The 19,911-nt window shown below is 46.5% G+C and overlaps 1 protein-coding gene across 1 annotated transcript; it reads left to right on the forward strand.

The window, feature by feature from the left end:
- Positions 1 to 3,596: 3,596 nt before the first annotated feature.
- Positions 3,597 to 4,694, forward strand: LOC124708073 (avenin-3-like). The gene is made up of 2 exons (XM_047239760.1): positions 3,597 to 3,691; positions 4,205 to 4,694. The coding sequence occupies exons 1-2, from the start codon at positions 3,597 to 3,599 to the stop codon at positions 4,692 to 4,694; spliced, it is 585 nt and encodes a 194-aa protein (XP_047095716.1).
- Positions 4,695 to 19,911: the final 15,217 nt, after the last annotated feature.

Raw genomic sequence — 19,911 nt, forward strand, 5'->3', positions numbered from 1 at the left:
GCGACCTCTCTTTCAAATTCCATTCATGCGTGACAAAAAGGAAGAGAAGCTCTCGGCTCGAGGCAATCCCGCAAACCGCGGCGCGCTAGCGGGCGGTGGAGGAGGAGGAGCGCGCGTGTGGTAGTCCTCTTCTCATGCTTGTACAACAAGTGGAGCAGCCCTCCTTATAAAAAGGTCTAACTCTCACTACAAGGAAAAGGCCTATTGCCGGCGCACCAAAAAGGCCTATTGCCGGCGCACTTAGAGCCCGCCGGTGGGAACATGCCGGTGATAATCGCTTATTGCCGGCGCACCTGTTGGTGCGCCGGTGGTAACTCGCGTTATCCCCGGCGCACCTGTCTTGTTCACCGGCGGTAGGTTATACAAGAAAACAAAAAAAATCAAATCTAGATCTAGATCTAGATCTAGCTAATCAGTGGTTGTCGTCTCTGCGCCGGTGTAGGAGGTACAGGAGGTGCAGGATGATGGCGGAAGCTCCCGAGGTCATCGCGTCGGTGTAGGAGGAGTAGGAGTAGGCCGGAGGTGGAGGAGCCCGGAGTAGGTGGGGGAGCCCGGAGTTGATGGAGGTGGCCGGAGTTGGTGGAGGAGGCCGGAGGTGGTGGAGGAGGGCTGGACGTGGTGGCGGAGGCCGGACGTGGTGGAGGAGGCCGGAGGTGGTGGAGGAGGCCGGAGGTGTTGGAGGAGGCCGGAGGACGTTGTGGCCGGTCGGTGGCCATCGTGGCCGTCGGTGCAGTAAAGGTCGCCGGAGTAGCTCGCTGCAGTAGCTCGATGTAGTAGATGAGGAGGAGGAGGAGGAGGAAAAGAGAAGGAAAATGTGAAAGTGAGGAGCACAGGCAGGTGTGGAGTATATATATACCATAGGTTACTGCCGGCGCACCAAGTAGGGTGGTGCGCCGGGGGTATTTTTTTTCTTTTTTTCTCCCAAATCTTAAATCTAAAAAAAGTCCTGTTTCTGTTTTGAATTTGACGAATCCATTTTTTCTCCAAACGGCCGTAGGCCGTTGAATTCAAATAGGAAATTTCGAGTAGATCGATTTTGATATAAAAAAGTTTTTCATCGGAGGTCGTATGCAACCAGAAATCCCGTTTTACCAAAAGATGACGCCATTTTGCATAATACATCGAAATTCAAATTTTCAAATTTTTACTAAAACTAGATCACATATTACATGGGCATTTCAAAGGATTTTATTTTTTGAATTTTCTATCATTTTCTATTATTTTTTCGAAAACTGAAAAGGCGATTCCCGGGGGGGGGGGGTGTGGAGAGAAAAATCTAGGCAGCTTACCCCGGCGCACCTATATGGTGGTGCGCTGGTGGTAAATTGTCTACCACCGGCGCACCACCATAGAGGTGCGCCGGGGGTAAGGTGCCCAGATTTTTACTGTTCAGCCAGATCTCTTCGAATTTTATCCCCGGCGCACTAATTTTTTTTGTGCGCCGGCAGTATAGGTCCATCGCCGGCGCGGCGCTTATTTGGTGCGCCGGCAACATGTTCCACCGGCGCATGCCTATGGTGGTGCGCCGGCACCACTTGCGTGCAGCTATAGCCCTTTTCCTAGTAGTGTCTCTCTAAACTAGCAAGGTGGGACTAAACTTTTGTCCCACCCCTTGCCATGCATGAATGTGCCACTTGGGCCTTTGGGATTTTCAGGAATTGTGGACTAAGTTAAATGGGCTGGGCCTATATTAGGCAAAATTCCAACACAATCGCTATGAATGAAAGGTTTTGCATCTAGATGGTGTAAGTTAATTGAATTGTTTATGCAAGGAGGAAGTGTTGGTGTTAAAGTGAATGACGACATTGGTCGTTACTTTCGAACAAAAAAAGGTGTCAGGCAGGGCGACCCATTATCTTCAATGCTTTTTAATATTGTAGCAGACATGCTTGCTATTTTAATCGAAAGAGCAAAGGAGGATGGTCAAGTGGGTGGTCTCATTCATCATCTTGTCGAGGGAGGACTCTCTATCCTACAGTATGCTGATGATACAATTCTGTTTTTGGAACATGACCTTCAAAAAGCGGTAAATATGAAGTTAATTCTATGTTTGTTTGAAGAATTATCGGGCCTCAAGATTAATTTCCACAAGAGTGAGCTTTTTTGTTTCGGGAAGGCTAAGGAGGAAGAGCAACAATATAAACAAATTTTTTGATGCGATATTGGGGCTCTTCCATTTAGATACTTAGGAATCCCTATTCATTATAGAAAGCTTAAAATTTTAGATTGGTACCCAGTAGAGACCCAATTTGAAGGAAAATTGGGATGCTGGAAAGGAAAATTACTGTCGTATGGCGATAGATTAGTACTTATCAATTCTGTTTTAACAAGTCTTCCAATGTTCATGTTATCTTTTCTGGAAATACCTGTTGGGGTGAGGAAGTGTCTTGACTTTTATAGGTCTAGGTTCTTCTGGCAGTCGGATGAAGATAAGAGAAAATATAGGCTCACAAGGTGGAATATAATTTGCCGGCCAAAGGATCAAGGGGGTTTAGGTATTGAGGTTCTTGAACTCAAAAATAAATGTTTATTGAGCAAATGGCTTTTTAAATTACTTAATGAGGAAGGGGTGTGGCAAGAATTGCTACATAACAAATACCTCAGTCAAAAAACCCTTGCGGAGGTGCAAGCAAAACCGACTGATTCCCCCTTTTGGAAGGGGCTCAGGTAAAAGAAGATTTTTTTAGTAAAGGCTATTTTAAAATTGGCAACGGTGCATCTACAAGATTTTGGGAAGATGTTTGGTTAGGGGAATCCTCATTAGCTAGTCAGTACCCATCATTGTGTAATATCGTGAACTATAAGAATGTGTTAGTGGCTCACGTATTGGCACACACACCGCTGAACATTGGATTCAGACGTGTGCTATCTGGTAATAAGTGGACAGCGTGGTTACACTTATGCCAAAGATTAATGATGGTAAATTTGAATAATAAACTGGACTGTTTCATGTGGAAACTAACAACTAATAGGTTGTTTACAGTCAAATCTATGTATGAGAATTTTATGAATGATCATACATCATACTTGCGGAAATATCTTTGGAAGATGAAAATTCCCCTAAAAATCAAAATTTTCATGTGGTTCCTAAGTAATAATGTGCTATTGACAAAAGATAATTTAGCAAAGAGACAATGAGAATGGGTGTACTAAATGCGTTTTTTGCGGAGAACAAGAGACGGTAGAACACTTATTCTTACCATGTAGTCACGAACTTGGCCTCTGCTTAAGAACTTGTATAACATTACAAACTTAGTTTCATAAAATGACACAATATAGATCATTCTTTGACATGTAAAGTTAATAAGATGAATCATTGCCAATTATCAAGCCTACCCAAGAGTCGGATGATACGAAAGGGCCTAACAACTTTAATGATCAATCCAAAATTAAATGTTGTAAGTAGTGCCACCAAACACAATATATCAAATGATCAGTTTGACAAGCATCCAAGCACTTTTAGATAAAGCATGTGCAAATATGAAAAGAAACCATGCCATGGTAGCTATAAATAGGCCTGCACTGTGATGATCCTCCTCCATCATCTAGAGCACAAACATCAAAACCTGGCAAGCACTAGTAAACACAAATCCACCATGAAGACCTTCCTCATCCTTACCCTCCTTGCCATGGCAGTGACCATTGCCACCGCTAATGTGCAGTTAATACCTAGTTGCCAATATCAGCCGCAACAACCATTTCCAGGGCAACAACAACCATTTCCCGGGCAGCAACGTCCATTCCCCGGGCAACAACTGCTATTTCCCGGGCAACAACAACCATTTCCCGAACAACAACAACTAATTACCGGGCAACAACTGCCATTTCCCGGGCAACAACTACCATTTCCAGGGCAACAACAGCCACTTTCCGAGCAACAACTGCCATTTCCTGAGCAACAACGGCTAATTCCTGGGGAACAACTGCCATTTCCCGGGCAACAACATCCAATTCCTAGGCAACAACAGCAATTTCTCGGGCAACAACAACCATTTCCAGGGCAACAACAGCCATTTTCCGGGCAGCAACAACCATTCCCCAGGCAGCAACTGCCGATTCCCCGGCAGCAACAACCATTTCCCGAACAACAACAGCCAATTCCCTGGCAACAACTGCCATTTCCTGGGCAACAACTGCCAATTCCCGGGCAACAACAACCATTTCCCGGGCAACAACAGCTAATTCCCGGGCAACAACAGCTAATTCCTGAGGAACAACAGCCATTTCCCGGGCTACAACCATTTCCCGGGCAACAACAGCTAATTCCTGGGCATCAACAACATCCATTTCCTGGGCAACAACAATCACTTCCGCAACTACAACAGTTGAACTCGTGTAGGGAGTTCCTCCTGCGGCAGTGCAACCCAGTGACGATGGTGACGTTCCTCCGATCACGGATCTTGCAGCTGAGTAGCTGCCAAGTGATGCGGCAAAAGTGCTGCCAGGAGCTGGCACAGATCCCTGAGCAGTCCCGGTGCCCGGCAATCCATGGCGTCGTGGAAGCAATCTTCCTACAACAGCAGCAACAACAACAACAGAAGCAAGGTGCTTTCTTCCAACCTAAGAAGATGCAGCAGATTGCTCAGGGTTTATTTCAGCCTCAACAACAACAGTGCGGTCAGGGTGCATCCGTCCAGCATCAGCAGCAATACCATCTCATTCAGGGTATCCTCCAGCCTCAACAACTAGCTTAGTTAGAAGCGATAAGGGCCTTGGCGCTAAAGACCCTACCGGCGATGTGCAAGGTGCAAGTCCCGCCGTACTGTTCCACCATCACCTCGCCATTCGATGCCACTAGACGTACCATCAGTATATAGACGATGGACCGATCGGTGTACCGGTCAGAAATAAAGTGCGATGCACCATCATGTATGACCCGAACCCGTACTAGTCCAAACTTGGGAGTAAAAGACAAATAAAATTCTTTTCTGCATAAGATCGCTTGTTTGTGTTCCCCTCGTGCGTATATTCGGATGTTCTTGCGCGACCATAATCTTATGTGTTAACTAGCTGTTTATACTCGGATCGTCAGTTGGTTTTAGTGAGGTCCACATGCGATTTTATCGCTGGTTTACAAAGGGAATGACTTTATGCTTTTGTTCCTCTTTCATTTTCCTTTCACAAAACGTGTTTCACTATTTAATTTTGTTTAATGACACTAGTTAACTGGAAGAAACTGAAGCTAATTTTGTCATGCACTTTATAAGAAAACAACTAGTTCCTTGGGGCATGTACAATGGTAGAGAAGACGAGCCTTCTCTTAGCAGTCCACGTTATCTAGAGAAGACACTAAATATTTGCGGTACAATGCACACTAGTGGAGAAGAGGCCTTTGGTCCCAAGCAAATGTCCCAGTGCTGAACCAAACCGGGTCCAATGGGGGCATTGGTCCCGGTTCGTTTCTGCCCAGGACGACCCCACCCGCTGGCGCTGTCTGTAGTGGCCTTTGGACCCGGTTTGTATTACAAACCGGGACTAAAGGGTCCACCGCAGAGCGCCGCAGGCCGTGTCGGTCGTGGGGAACCCTTTAGTCCCGGTTTGTAATACAAACCGGGTCCAAAGGCCCCCCCCTCTGGCTATATAACCTTGCCCCTGCCCAAGGGTCCAAACACTTGGCCATTTTTTCACTTTCTTCACAAGAGGGGTGTATTGCTCTCCTCTCTTCTTCACATGCACAAGAGGTGTTCGATGAAATGCTTAAGAGGATTTGCCACTTGAGTTTACACAAATCAAGCCACACTTAACTTGCTTTTTTCTTCTTCATCGAGGTTAACAACTTTATCCTTTTCATCCGCAATTGATAAAATGCATGTGTATATATACATCGTGATGTTACGTAATGGTTTTGATCAGCTTAATTATATCATGCGGATGAATCGGCAATGGATGTACATTGACCGAACGATTTGACGAGTTCATCACGGGCCTGGATAATTTTATGGCCGTGGTGGAGGCAAACAAACATGGTGGCTTCATGTATTGTCCATGTGTGGACTGCAAGAATACCGTAAATTACGCTCACTCGAGTCTCATTCACAGCCACCTTCGCGATCCGGTTTCATGCCCGAGTTACTATTGTTGGACCAAGCACGGAGAAAGAGGGGTTATGATGGAAGACAATGACGAAGAGGAAGAGGATGATGACGGTTATCCCAATTTCCACGAATACGATGATACTGCGGAAGGCAATGAAGACAATGAAGTAGAAGATCAAGAGGCACCAGATGAGCCTGCTGATGATGATCTTGGCCGGGCCATTGCTGATGCAAGGAGAGAATGTGAAACTGAAAAGGAAAGGTTGGCCTTCGACAAGATGATAGAAGATCACAACAAATTGTTATACCCAACTTGCGAAGATGGCCATAAAAAGCTAGGCGGCACTACTTGGAATTGTTGCAATGGAAGGCGGAGAACGGTGTCACCGACTTAGGATTTGGAAAGTTGCTTGACAATAATTAAGAGGAAGCTTCCAAGGGGTAACGAATTGCCCGCCGATGCGTACGAAGCGAAGAAGATTGTCCGCCCTCTAGGATTAGATGTGCAAAAGATACATGCATGCATTAATGATCTGCATCCTCTACCGCGATGAGTACGAGAATTTGGATGCATGTCCGGTGTGCCTTGCATTGCGGTATAAGATCAGACGAGATGACCCTGGTGATGTTGAGGGCGAGCGCCCCGGGAAGAGGGTTCCTGCCAAGGTTATGTGGTATGCTCCTATAATACCACGGCTGAAACGCTTGTTCGGAAATAAAGAGCATGCTAGGTTGTTGCGATGGCACAAAGAAGACCGTAAGAAAGACGTGATGTTGAGGCACCCTGCTGATGGCTCCCAATGGAGAAAAATCGATAGAGAGTTCCCAAACTTTGCACGAGGATGCAAGGAACTTACGGTTTGGTCTAAGTACAGATGGCATGAATCCTTTTGGAGAGCAGAGCTGCAGCCATAGCACCTGGCTCTGTGACTCTTTGTATATATAACCTTCCTCCTTGGTTGTGCATGAAGCGGAAGTTCATTATGATGCCGAGTGCTCATACAAGGCCCGAAGCAACCCGGGAACGACATTGATGTGTACACGAAGCCATTAGTCCAAGAACTTCTACAGCTGTGGTCCCTAGCAGGTGTACGTGTGTGGGACGAGCACAAGCGGGAGGAATTTGACCTAAGAGCGATGCTTTTCGTAACCATCAATGACTGGCCTGCTCTTGGTAACATTTCGGGACAGTCAAACAAGGGATACAATGCATGCACACACTTGTTTACATGAGCTCGAAGGTGATTATTTGGAAAAAGGTCGGAAGGTCGTGTACACGGGGCATCGTCGATTTCTTAGGATTACCCATCCCGTAAGAAAGAAAGGCAAGCATTACAACGGTGAGGCTGATCACCGGAGGAAGCCTCCCCATCGTGATGGTGTTGATATATTTGGTATGGTCAAGGATCTAGATGTAATATTTGGAAAGGGTCTCGGCGGACGGTGCGATTCCGAATGACGATGCCGGACACGCGCCCATGTGGAAGAAGAAATCTATATTTTGGGATCTACCCTATTGGGAAGTCTTAGAGGTCCGCTCTTCAATCGATGTGATGCACGTGACGAAGAATCTTTGCGTGAACACTGCTAGGCTTTACGGGTGTGTACGGGAAGACAAAAGATACACCGGAAGCACGGGAGGACCAGCAACGTTGGAAAGACCCCAAAAAGCTGCATGAGAGAGTTAAAGGACGTCATTTATCCAGCTACGCTCTTACAAAAGCGAGAGAAGGAAATATTTTTTGAATGTCTTAGCGGTATCAAGGTCCCGTCGGCTTCTCCTCCAATATAAAGGGAATAATAAATATGGAGAAGAAAACATTCTAGAACCTGAAGTCTCATGACTGTCACGTGATAATGACACGAGTTGCTTCCGATTTCATTGAGGGGGCTTCTACCGGAAAATGTTCGATCGCCCATTGTGAAGCTATGTGCATTCCTCAATGCAATTTCTCGAGAAGGTAATAAATCCAGAAATTCTACCGAGGTTGCGGAATGATGTGGTCCAATGTCTCGTTAGTTTTGAGCTGGTGTTCCCACCATCCTTCTTCAATATTATGACACATCTCCTCGTTCACACTGGTCGATGAGATTTCCATTCTCGGTCCTGTGTTTCTACACAATATGTTCCCCTTCGAGAGGTTCATGGGAGTCTTGAAGAAATATGTTCATAACCGTGCTAGGCCGAAGGAAGCATCTCCAAGGGCTATGGAACGAGAGGAGGTCATTGAATTCCGTGTTGACTTTATTCCGACCTTAAGCCGATTGGTGTTCCTGAATCGCGGCATGAAGGGAGACTAAGTGGAAAAGGCACGCTAGGAAGGAAATCAATGATATGTAGGGACGGGATTTCTTTGACTCAAGCACACTACACAGTTCTGCAAAGTTCCACCTTGGTGGCTCCGTATATCGGTGACCTCAAGAACTTTCTACGCTCCCAGAACCCAGGGCAGTCGAACGATTGGATTAGACGTGAACACATGTCGACTTTCGGCGGTTGGTTGCAAAAACATCTCCTGAATAACAAAGATATTGAAGATCAGATGTACTTGCTGGCCCAGACACCATCTTCGACTGTAGTGACTTTCCAAGGGTACGAGATAAATGGGAATACATTTTACACGATCGCCCAAGATAAAAAGAGCACCAACCAAAACAGCGGTGTCCGGTTTGATGCAATAATGAATGAAGGCCCAAATGACACATATTATGGTTACATAGAGGATATATGGGAACTTGACTATGGACCTTCTTTTAAGGTCCCTTTGTTTAGGTGCAAATGGGTCAACAAAACAGGAGGCGGGGTTCGGGTAGACAAGTTGTATGGAATGACAACGAGTGGATCTCAACAATCTTGGGTATAGAGACGAACCATTCGTCCTAGCCAAGGATGTGGCCCAGGTTTTCTATGTGAAGGATATGTCTACCAAACCAAGAAAAAGGAAACATAAGGAAACAAATACATCAAACGATGAGCCAAAGCGCCACATAGTTCTTTACGGAAAAAGAAACATCGTGGGAGTGGAGGACAAGACAGACATGTCGAGAAGATTATAATCAGTTTGATGAAATTCCACCCTTCGAGTGAACATTGATCCAAGCATCAAGTTAAATGATGAAGATGCTCCATGGTTACGGCCGAAGAAGATTAATTAAATGATGAAGATGCTCCATCATCAAGTTAATTGAAGAATGTTCATGGCACAAATGAGTATCTCAACATGGCAATCAATTTCCCATTTATTTTTGTGTAATCATGTAACTGTATGTAAGATATTAAAAGTGGAGATGCGCCACGGGAGATTTCCCAACCCTTTCCCCAACACTGTTAGATGAGATGTAGTCGTTCAGGGGCTTGCAGGAAAAAATTCCAAGGCGCAGTTTCTGAGGGGTACCGGTCCCTCCTGTCCCTCTAGGTGTGGCGCGCGAGATGGCCATCACGAACCACTACTACTTCGAGCTCACGCCAGAGCAGCGGAGGAATCCCCAGTGGCATCCCGACTACAACCCGACTTGGGAAAGCTTCTTCATCAATCGGCGTGAGAGGGCGCTCGCCGAGCACGAGGAGGGCGGCCCGCCTCCTTCGAACTTCAACGAGGCCGGCCGTCGGGCTGTGGTGGCGCGACCGGACTCTCCCGGGCGTCATGGCCCACCGTGGCCCCCGCCTGCGCTACCCTCGGTCCCAGCCCACGCGTGCTCTCCCGCCGAGGTTTGACTACCGCGACCCCGATGCCGGCGACGATGATGACGGCGACTACGACGACTACAGTGGCGAGTACTATAGGGCTAGGCACGAGTATGACTGAATGACTCGAACAGTCGAATCTGGCCATGTATCTTAATTAATTTTCAGTTGAGCTAGGCACGAGTACTATAGGGCTAGGCACGAGTACTATCTGGCCATGTATCTTAATTAATTTTCAGTTGAGTTACGTACTTTAATTCCACATGTAATCCGGCGGGAAACTTTTCTCATCATCGGCGTACGCCACAACGACTTTATTGAAAATACAATAAAATAGATAAACAACTAGTCTAGTCGATCTACTCGTCGTCGGAGGTTGTCTCGGTCCAAATGTCGTCCCACCGAGGGTCGTTGTCGGCCCAAGTTGTATTCGGGTTATCGAGCTCGAACACGGCGACGGCCCGACGGTGGCGCCTGTTGGACCTGCGTTGTGCCCGAAGGTCAGCGAAGAACGCGGCGGTGTTGTCGACGTCGTTGGGGAACTGCGCCCTCCACGGCGCATCAACTCCTCGTCGTGCTCGGCGATTGCGATCCGGCGCTGCACCTGGCGGTGGCGGCGACGGTCCTCGTCGTCGACGAGGCACGGCGTCGGCGCGAGGAACTCCGCCTCCTCTAGCGATTCGACGTGTGGGAAGTTCATGTCGCACCGTGGCCGCCGAAATCGCCATGCGGCCGCGTCGTAAGCGCGCGCCGCCAGCTCCGGGGTGTTGTACGTGCCGAGGGTGAGCCGGAAGCCACCGGCGCGCATCTCGGCGTAGAACCTACCGTTCGGACGCGCTCGGATGCCACGGAAGCCGGACGAGCCGCGACGGCGCGGCGGCATCCCGGCGACGAATGAACGGAGGCGACGGCGACGTGTGGTTCCGCGCGCACGCGGCGCTTTATAGCACAGCGACGCGGCAAGTTTGGCGACAGGTGGCGCGGGGAAGCGGCGGGGCGTGGCACGTGGAAGCGGGATCTACACGTCGCACGGCGGTGGCGGCGGGGCGAGGCACGTGGAAGCGGCGGCGACACGTGGCACGGGGAAGGGACACGTGTGGCGGTGGCGGTGGTGGCCAGTACATGGCGGTGGCGGTGGTGGGCAGTACACGGCGGTGGCCCGTACATGGCGGTGACGGTGGTGGCCGGGCGGTGGCGGTGGCGACGGTGGCCAGTACACGGCGGTGGCGACGGTGGCCTGTACATGCATGGCGGTGGCGGCGGTGGACACGTGTGGCAGTGCGGTGGCTTTTTTTCATTTGAAATAAGGCGGGAATGAAACTTTTTTAAAAAAGTGGCCTTTGGACCCGGTTTGTATTACAAACCGGGACTAAAGGCCTTTTTTGCGCGCGCAGCGAAAACGCAGCAAAAATGGCCTTTAGTCCCGGTTTCTATTACAAACCGGGACCAAAGGGGGGGGGAGTATAAAAGAAAGGACTTCGTCTCCGCGGCGATCAATCCCGCGGAGACGAAGCGCTGAGCGCCGCCAGACTGCCCAACCGCCACGCCGCCGCTGTCGCCGTCGCCACCGCGCGCCGCGCGCCCACCGTCTCCGCCGTTGCCGTGCGCCGCCGCCCTCCGCCTCCTCCCCCACGCGCCCGCGCGCCGTCTCTGCCGTGCCCGCCGTCGCCGTCCACCGCACGCTCGCGTCGCCCGCGCGTCGCCCGCCGCCGTCGCCCGCCGCCTCGACCTCTCTGCCCGCCTGCGTCGCCCGCCGCCTCCTCCTCGACGACCATCGGCCGCCGCCCGAGCCGCCGGCAAGGTAAGCCCCGCCGGCCACCGGCCTTCTTTTTTTCAAGTTTTTTTTGTTAGATTATTTGTTAGTTTGTTTTCAAGTGTTAAAATTACATTAGTTAGTTTGTTAGTGTTAGTGTTAGATAAAAAATTAGTTAATTAGTTTGTTAGTGTTAGTGTTAGATAAAAAATTAGTGTTAGTGTTAGATAAAAAATTAGTTAGTTTGTTAGTGTTAGTGTTAGTGAAAAAGTTAGTGTTAGATAGAAAATTAGTTAGTTTGTTAGTGTTAGTGTTAGTGAAAAAGTTAGTGTTAGTGTTAGTGAAAAAGTTAGTGTTAGTGTTAGTGTTAGTGAAAAAGTTAGTGTTAGTGTTAGTGAAAAAGTTAGTGTTAGTGTTAGTGTTAGTGTTAGTGAAAAAGTTAGTGTTAGTGTTAGTCTAAGTAGTGAATTTATTTTTAAATTTATGTTAACGTTGGTACATATATATATGATTTGTTTTCGTAGCTACGATGCCGCGACAGCCGCCGCGCCGTGGTCTGACTCTTCTAGAGGAGATGGAGCAGATGGGGGAGGTCCGGGACTGGGCTCCGCCGGGGTGGCACTGGGAGGTCTTAGCTTCCGGGTCGCGCACCTTGGTGCGGAATCCGGGTCCCGTTGTCGACCCGGATATTCTTTGGTGGAGGTCTTATGGGCCACGGTCGTTTCGAGAGGAGCCGGCCCCGCCGGAGGAGGTAGCTCGGCGCATTGAAGCGGAGGACCAGCACGTTCGCCGTTACATGTACGCGTTAGACAACATGTATAGGACCGGATGGAGCGTTATGCGGGGATCTCATGTTAGCTATGCTCCCGTTGTTGTTCCGTGGCTTTGGGGGTACACCCAGCGTGGCTCAGGATCCGGTCGGCGCCCTCTAGGACCCGGTCTGCGCGGTTGAGTGGTTGTAGTAGTGATTGATATGTATTAGGGTTAAATAAACATGAACCCGATCTATGTATGCATGTAACTGCAGTATGTGCTTTCAGCACTATATTATCGATCCTTAGTTAAGAACTACATATGTAACTCCATTTTCAGTTTTACGCATTATCCTTAATTTGATCATATGATGGTTCCTATGTATAGCTTGCAGGTCGTTGTAGAAAGCATGGACAGAGATGAAATTCAAGAAAATTTCATGGAGAAACTCATAGCAAACGGTACTCTGGATGATCGCGACGATGACGTTATTCCAGATGATGGCGGTGACGATGTCACCGCAACTTATTTGAATGACTCCGGTGAGGGAGCGGAGAATATTGAGGAAGAAGATCCTAGTGGCGCCGGTGAGGAACAAGATCATCATAATGGCTCCCGAACCGTAGTTATCACCGAGGTATATAAATTAATTAAGCCGCTGTTGATCGACTAGATGCATTAACTAATTAAATTGTACTCGACTATGAACTATTTCTTTTTTAGCCCTCCGGATCGAGCACTTCTTCTGTAAAGTCGAGGAAGCGAGGCCCGGCCAAAAAGTTGGATGACGGTGTTAGGCACGACATCACCCACATCGAAAAGGATGGTAAACCGATTGCTCCAGAGAAAGGTGCAAAGGCATTTATAGCTCAATGCGGAGTGCTTGTTAGGGACCACGTCCCGATCACCGTTCGAGAATGGCACAAGCCGAAGGGACTAGTGCTGTCATGCAGAGGAAGAAGCTCAAGGTCTTTATATCGATGATGTAGCCAAAGACAGCATTATGAACAAGCTCATGTCACATTTCAACATAGTACCCGAAGAGGGGGGTGACGCTGAAAAGGCCAAGATGGAGCAGGCCCTCCGCGAGTTTGGCAAGAAGAAGATGGCCGAACTATTCAAGCACCACAAGAAAAGATTGCGCCGCCTTATCAAGGTAAAGAAGACTCCGGACAGTGAGAAGGTAAAAAATCACTGGGACGAATTCGTGAAGTACAGCACGGAGTCAGAAGAATTTAAGAGAAGGTCGGAAATAAATAAGGCAAATGCTGCGTTGAAGCTATATCACCAAATTCTGGGTCCGAGTGGATACGGGGCTAACCGTCCTAAGTGGCGGGCAGCTGAGGCGGAACCGACCCGATAAAGGGATCAGATTAGGGACACACGGTTGGATCGAACGGTGCAAGGAGTGGTTCTACGGGATTGGGGGAACGTTGGATCCGAAACAGGGAAGTGCATCTATAAGAAAGCTCATCCGAAGGTTCCCATTGATGCCCCGGAAAGAGCACATAGGGACGTGGAGGCAGGGTTGTTCCAGCCCGAAAGAGAGAACGATGAGCCGACACGCGCCCTTGGGAACAAAGAACACGGCGGACGAACACGAGGCACGAAGGCTCCGTTCCGTGGAAGTATGGCTTTCCTCGCGGAAAGGAAGAGATTTCACGATAAAAGCCATGAGAGGAGGAAGGCAAGGGAAACAGACCGCTCGGCTAACTTAGAGGAGGGTATGAGCACCATGAAAGCCCAATTAACCATGGTAACCCAAGTACTTACATCTCAGATGGCTCGGGGGCAGGCTGTAGATCCTGCATTGCTCAATGCCCTCGCCCCGCTGCAATCTCAACCACACCGGAAAAGCAGCGTGGCTTCCTCTCAGCAGCTAGAGCTCAGGGAGCATCAGTTGAGTACGAAGATTACTATCCAACGGCTCAAGTGGTAAACACGTATAGATACGGATCTGATCTCGTCAAACCTGGTGAGCTCGCGCGTCTAGGGACTCAGATGCGAAGGTTGCATGACTGGTACCTGAAAGCCTGTCGAAGAGGTGATGCCTACCTCACGGTGTATCTTAGAGATGAGCATTACTTCCGGGGGAAAGACGAGATAAACCTTGAGTTAGAAGAACTGTTTCAGTTATTCAATCAAGACGCCCTCGACAAAGCTGTCATCAGTTGCTACTGCTCTGTAAGTGATTTATTTGTGTAATTAAGTTTGTAGCTCATTCATTTGCACTAACAATTATCCTCATTATATTCTTTGTGTACGCTATACATTTAATTATGCAGAATGAAGAAGCTGGAATACAAAAGAGGCAAGCTCCTACCGCCGGGGTTCATAGACCCAAACACAGTTCATGAAGTTACGGTTCGAGACTTCGCCAAGGACACAGAGGACAACATCGTAATGTTTTTAGAGAAGCAAGCAGATAAAGAGGATATATTCTTTCCCTACAACTTCAAGTGAGTGTTATATATAACGCTTGTTGATGTCTACTTCCCCCTCCTTTTCCTGTAGACAGTGTTGGGCGTCCAAGAGTAGAGGTTTGTAGAACAGCAGCAAGTTTTCCCTTAAGTGGATCACCCAAGGTTTATCGAACTCAGGGAGGAAGAGGTCAAAGATATCCCTCTCATGCAACCCCGCAACCACAAAGCAAGAAGTCTCTTGTGTCCCCAACACACCTAATAGGTGCACTAGTTCGGCGAAGAGATAGTGAAATACAGGTGGTATGAATATATATGAGCGAGTAGCAACGGTGCCGAGAAAATAGCTTGCTTTGGCGTGTAGATGATGGTGGTAGTATTGCAGCGGTAGTAACGCGGTGAAACGATGAAACAAGCAGTAGTAACGCAGCAGTAGTAAACAAGTAGCAATAGCAGTATTTAAGAACAAGGCCTAGGGATTGCACTTTCACTAGTGGACACTCTCAACATTGATCACATAACAGAATAGATAAATGCATACTCTACACTCTTGTTGGATGATGAACGCATTGCGTAGGATTACACGAACCCTCAATGCCGGAGTTAACAAGCTCCACAATTTGTTCATATTTTAGTAACCTTATAGTGTAAGATAGATCAACATAACCAAATAGATCACATCAATACCATCATAGTAATAGTTAACTTCACAATCCACAAGAGATCATGATCATAGCCTATGACAAGAACCACATGGTGCACACACTAGTCACCTTTACACCATGCAGGAGGAATAGAATACTTTAATAACATCACTAGAGTAGCACATAGATGAATTGTGATACAAAACTCATATGAATCTCAATCATGTAAAGCAGCTCATGAGATTATTGTATTGAGGTACATGGGAGAGAGATGAACCACATAGCTACAGCGGAGCCCTCAGCCTCGGGGGTGGATTACTCCCTCCTCATCATGGAGGCAGCGATGGCGGTGAAGATGGCGGTGAAGACAGCGGTGGAGATGGCTCCGGGGCAATTCCCCGTCCCGGCAGGGTGCCGAAACGAGTTCTGTCCCCCGAATTGGAGTTTCGCGATGGCGGCGGCGCCCCGGAGTCTTTTCGGAGTTTCGTCAATTGGTACTGCGTTTTTAGGTCGAAAGGGATTTTATAGGCGAAGAGGCGGCGCGGGGGGCACACGGGGGCGCCACACCCTAGGCCGGCGCGGCCGGGGTCCGGCCCGCGCCGCCATGTGGTGTGGTGGCCCCCGGCCCCTCTCCGACTCTTCTTCGGTGTTACGGAGCCTTCCGGGAAAAATAGGAGGTTTGGCGTTGATTTCGTCCAATTCGAGAATATTGCCCGAACAGCCTTTCTGGAACCAAAAACGAGCGAGAAACGAGAACTGGCACTTCGGCATCTTGTTAATAGGTTAGTTCCGGAAAATGCACGAATATGACATAAAGTGTGCATAAAACATGTAGATAACATCAATAATGTGGCATGGAACATAAGAAATTATCGATACGTCGGAGACGTATCGGCATCCCCAAGCTTAGTTACGCTCGTCCCGAGCGAGTAAAACGATAACACGTGATAATTTCTGGAGTGACATGCCATCATAACCTTGATCATACTATTTGTAAAGCATATGTAGTGAATGCAGCGATCAAAACAATGTATATGACATGAGTAAACAAGTGAATCATAAAGCAAAGACTTTTCATGAATAGCACTTTAAGACAAGCATCAATAAGTCTTGCATAAGAGTTAACTCATAAAGCAATAATTCATAGTAAAGGCATTGAAGGACACAAAGGAAGATTAAGTTTCAGCGGTTGCTTTCAACTTGTAACATGTGTATCTCATGGATATTGTCAACATAGAGTAATGTATATGTGCAATATGCAAGTATGTAGGAATCAATGCACAGTTCACACAAGTGTTTGCTTCTTGAGGTGGAGAGAGATAGGTGAACTGACTCAACAATAAAAGTAAAAGAAAGGTCCTTCGAAGAGGAAAGCATCGATTGCTATATTTGTGCTAGAGCTTTGATTTTGAAAACATAAAGAGAGCATAAAAATAAAGTTTTGAGAGGTGTATGTTGTTGTCAACGAATGGTAGCGGGTACTCTAACCCCCTTGTCAGACAAACCTTCAAAGAGCGGCTCCCATTTTATTTTATTTTTGGATGGCACTCCTTCCAACCTTTCTTTCACAAACCATGGCTAACCGAATCCTCGGGTGCCCGCCAACAATCTCATACCATGAAGGAGTGCCTTTTTATTTTAGTTTTATTATGATGACACTCCTCCCAACCTTTGCTTACACAAGCCATGGCTAACCGAATCCTTCGGGTGCCGTCCAACAATCACATACCATGGAGGAGTGTCTATTTTTGTTAATTAATTTGGGACTGGGAATCCCATTGCCGGCTCTTTTTGCAAGATTATTGGATAAGCGGATGAAGCCACTAGTCCATTGGTGAAAGTTGCCCAACAAGATTGAAAGATAAACACCACATACTTCCTCATGAGCTATAAAACATTGACACAAATCAGAGGTGATAAATTTTGAATTGTTTAAAGGTAGCACTCAAGCAATTTACTTTGGAATGGCGGAGAAATACCATGTAGTAGGTAGGTATGGTGGACACAAATGGCATAGTGGTTGGCTCAAGTATTTTGGATGCATGAGAAATATTCCCTCTCGATACAAGGTTTAGGCTAGCAAGGTTTATTTGAAACAAACACAAGGATGAACCGGTGCAGCAAAACTCACATAAAAGACATATTGAAAACATTATAAGACTCTACACCGTCTTCCTTGTTGTTCAAACTCAATACTAGAAATTATCTAGACCTTAGAGAGACCAAATATGCAAACCAAATTTTAGCATGCTCTATGTATTTCTTCATTAATGGGTGCAAAGAATATGATGCAAGAGCTTAAACATGAGCACAACAATTGCCAAGTATCACATTACCCAAGACATTAATAGCAATTACTACATGTATCATTTTCCAATTCCAACCATATAACAATTTATCGAAGAAGAAACTTTGCCATGAAAATTAAAAGCTAAGAACACAGGTGTTCATATGAACCAGCGGAGCGTGTCTCTCTCCCACAAAAGCATTTATTCAAACAAAAACAAAAACAAAAGCACACAGACGCTCCAAGAAAAGCACATAAGATGTGATGGAATAAAAATATAGTTTCAGGGGAGGAACCTGATAATGTTGTCGATGAAGAAGGGGATGCCTTGGGCATCCCCAAGCTTAGATGCTTGAGTATTCTTGATATATGCAGGGATGAACCACCGGGGCATCCCCAAGCTTAGAGCTTTCACTCTTCTTGATCATAGTATATCATCCTCCTCTCTTGACCCTTGAAAACTTCCTTCACACCAAACTTCTCATAAACTTCATTAGAGGGGTTAGTACATAATCAAAAACTCACATGTTCAGAGGTGACACAATCATTCTTAACACTTCTGGACATTGCTCAAAGCTACCTGGAAGGTAATGGAACAAAGAAATCCACCCAACACAACGAAAGAAGCAATGCGAAATAAAAGGCAGAATCTGTCAAAACAGAACGAGTCCGTAAAGACGAATTTTTAATAAATACTTCCGTTGCTCAGATCAGAAAACTCAAAACTAATGAAAGTTGCGTACATATCTGAGGAACACGCACGTAAATTGGCATATTTTTCTGATTTTTCTACAGAGAAAACAGCCCAGATTCGTGACAGATAGAAATCTGTTTCTGCGCAGAAATCCAAAACTAGTATCAACCTTCGATTAGAGGCTTCACTTGGCACAACAAAACACAAAACTAAGATAAGGAGAGGTTGCTACAGTAGTAAACAACTTCCAAGACACAAATATAAAACAAAGTACTGTAGCAAAATAACACATGGGTTATCTCCCAAGAAGTTCTTCCTTTATAGCCATTAAGATGGGCTCAGCAGTTTTAATGATGCACTCGCAAGAAATAGTAGTTGAAGCAAAAGAGAGCATCAAGAGGCAAATTCAAAACACATTTAAGTCTAACATGCTTCCTATGCATAGGAATCTTGTAAATAAACAAGTTCATGAAGAGCAAAGTAACAAGCATAGGAAGATAAAACAAGTGTAGCTTCAAAATTTTCAGCACATAGAGAGGTATTTTAGTAACATGAAAATTTCTACAACCATATTTTCCTCTCTCATAATAACTTTCAGTAGCATCATGAGCAAACTCAACAATATAACTATCACATAAAACATTCTTATCACGAGTCTCATGCATAAAATTATTACTCTCCAAATAAGCATAATCAATTTTATTAGTTGTAGTGGGAGCAAATTCAACAAAGTAGCTATCATTATTATTCTCATCAAGTGTAGGAGGCATAGTATAATCACAACAAAATTTACTCTCCATAGTAGGTGGCACCAAAAGACCAGTATCATTATAATCATCATATATGGGAGGCAAAGTATCATCAAAGAAAATTTTCTCCTCAATGCTTGGGGGACTAAAAAGATCATGAAAACCAGCTTCCCCAAGCTTAGAATTTTCCATATCATTAGCAACAATGGTGTTCAAAGTATTCATGCTAACATGTTCCATGGGTTTTTTAATTTTCGGATCAAACCATCCATGTCTTAAATCAGGAAATAGAGTAAAAAGCTCATTGTTGTCCATTATGCCTTACTAGTGTAAACAAGAAACAAAAAGATGCAATTGCAGGATCTAAAGGAAATAGCTTTGAGTACTTACAGCGCCGGGAAAATAGCTTAGTAGCCGAGGTCCGGAGTGTGAGTACCTTTTACCTTTCCTCCCCGGCAACGGCGCCAGAAAATAGCTTGATGTCTACTTCCCCCTCCTTTTCCTGTAGACAGTGTTGGGCCTCCAAGAGCAGAGGTTTGTAGAACAGCAGCAAGTTTTCCCTTAAGTGGATCACCCAAGGTTTATCGAACTCAGGGAGGAAGAGGTCAAAGATATCCCTCTCATGCAACCACTGCAACCACAAAGCAAGAAGTCTCTTGTGTCCCCAACACACCTAATAGGTGCACTAGTTCGGCGAAGAGATAGTGAAATACAGGTGGTATGAATATATATGAGCAGTAGCAACGGTGCCGAGAAAATAGCTTGCTTGGCGTGTAGATGATGGTGGTAGTATTGCAGCGAGTAGTACACGAGTGAAACGATAAACAAGCGTAGTAATGCAGTGAGTAGTAAACAAGTAGCAATAGCAGTATTTAAGAACAAGGCCTAGGG

This window comes from Lolium rigidum, chromosome 4 (assembly GCF_022539505.1).
Source record: "Lolium rigidum isolate FL_2022 chromosome 4, APGP_CSIRO_Lrig_0.1, whole genome shotgun sequence".
Lineage (NCBI taxonomy): Eukaryota > Viridiplantae > Streptophyta > Magnoliopsida > Poales > Poaceae > Lolium > Lolium rigidum.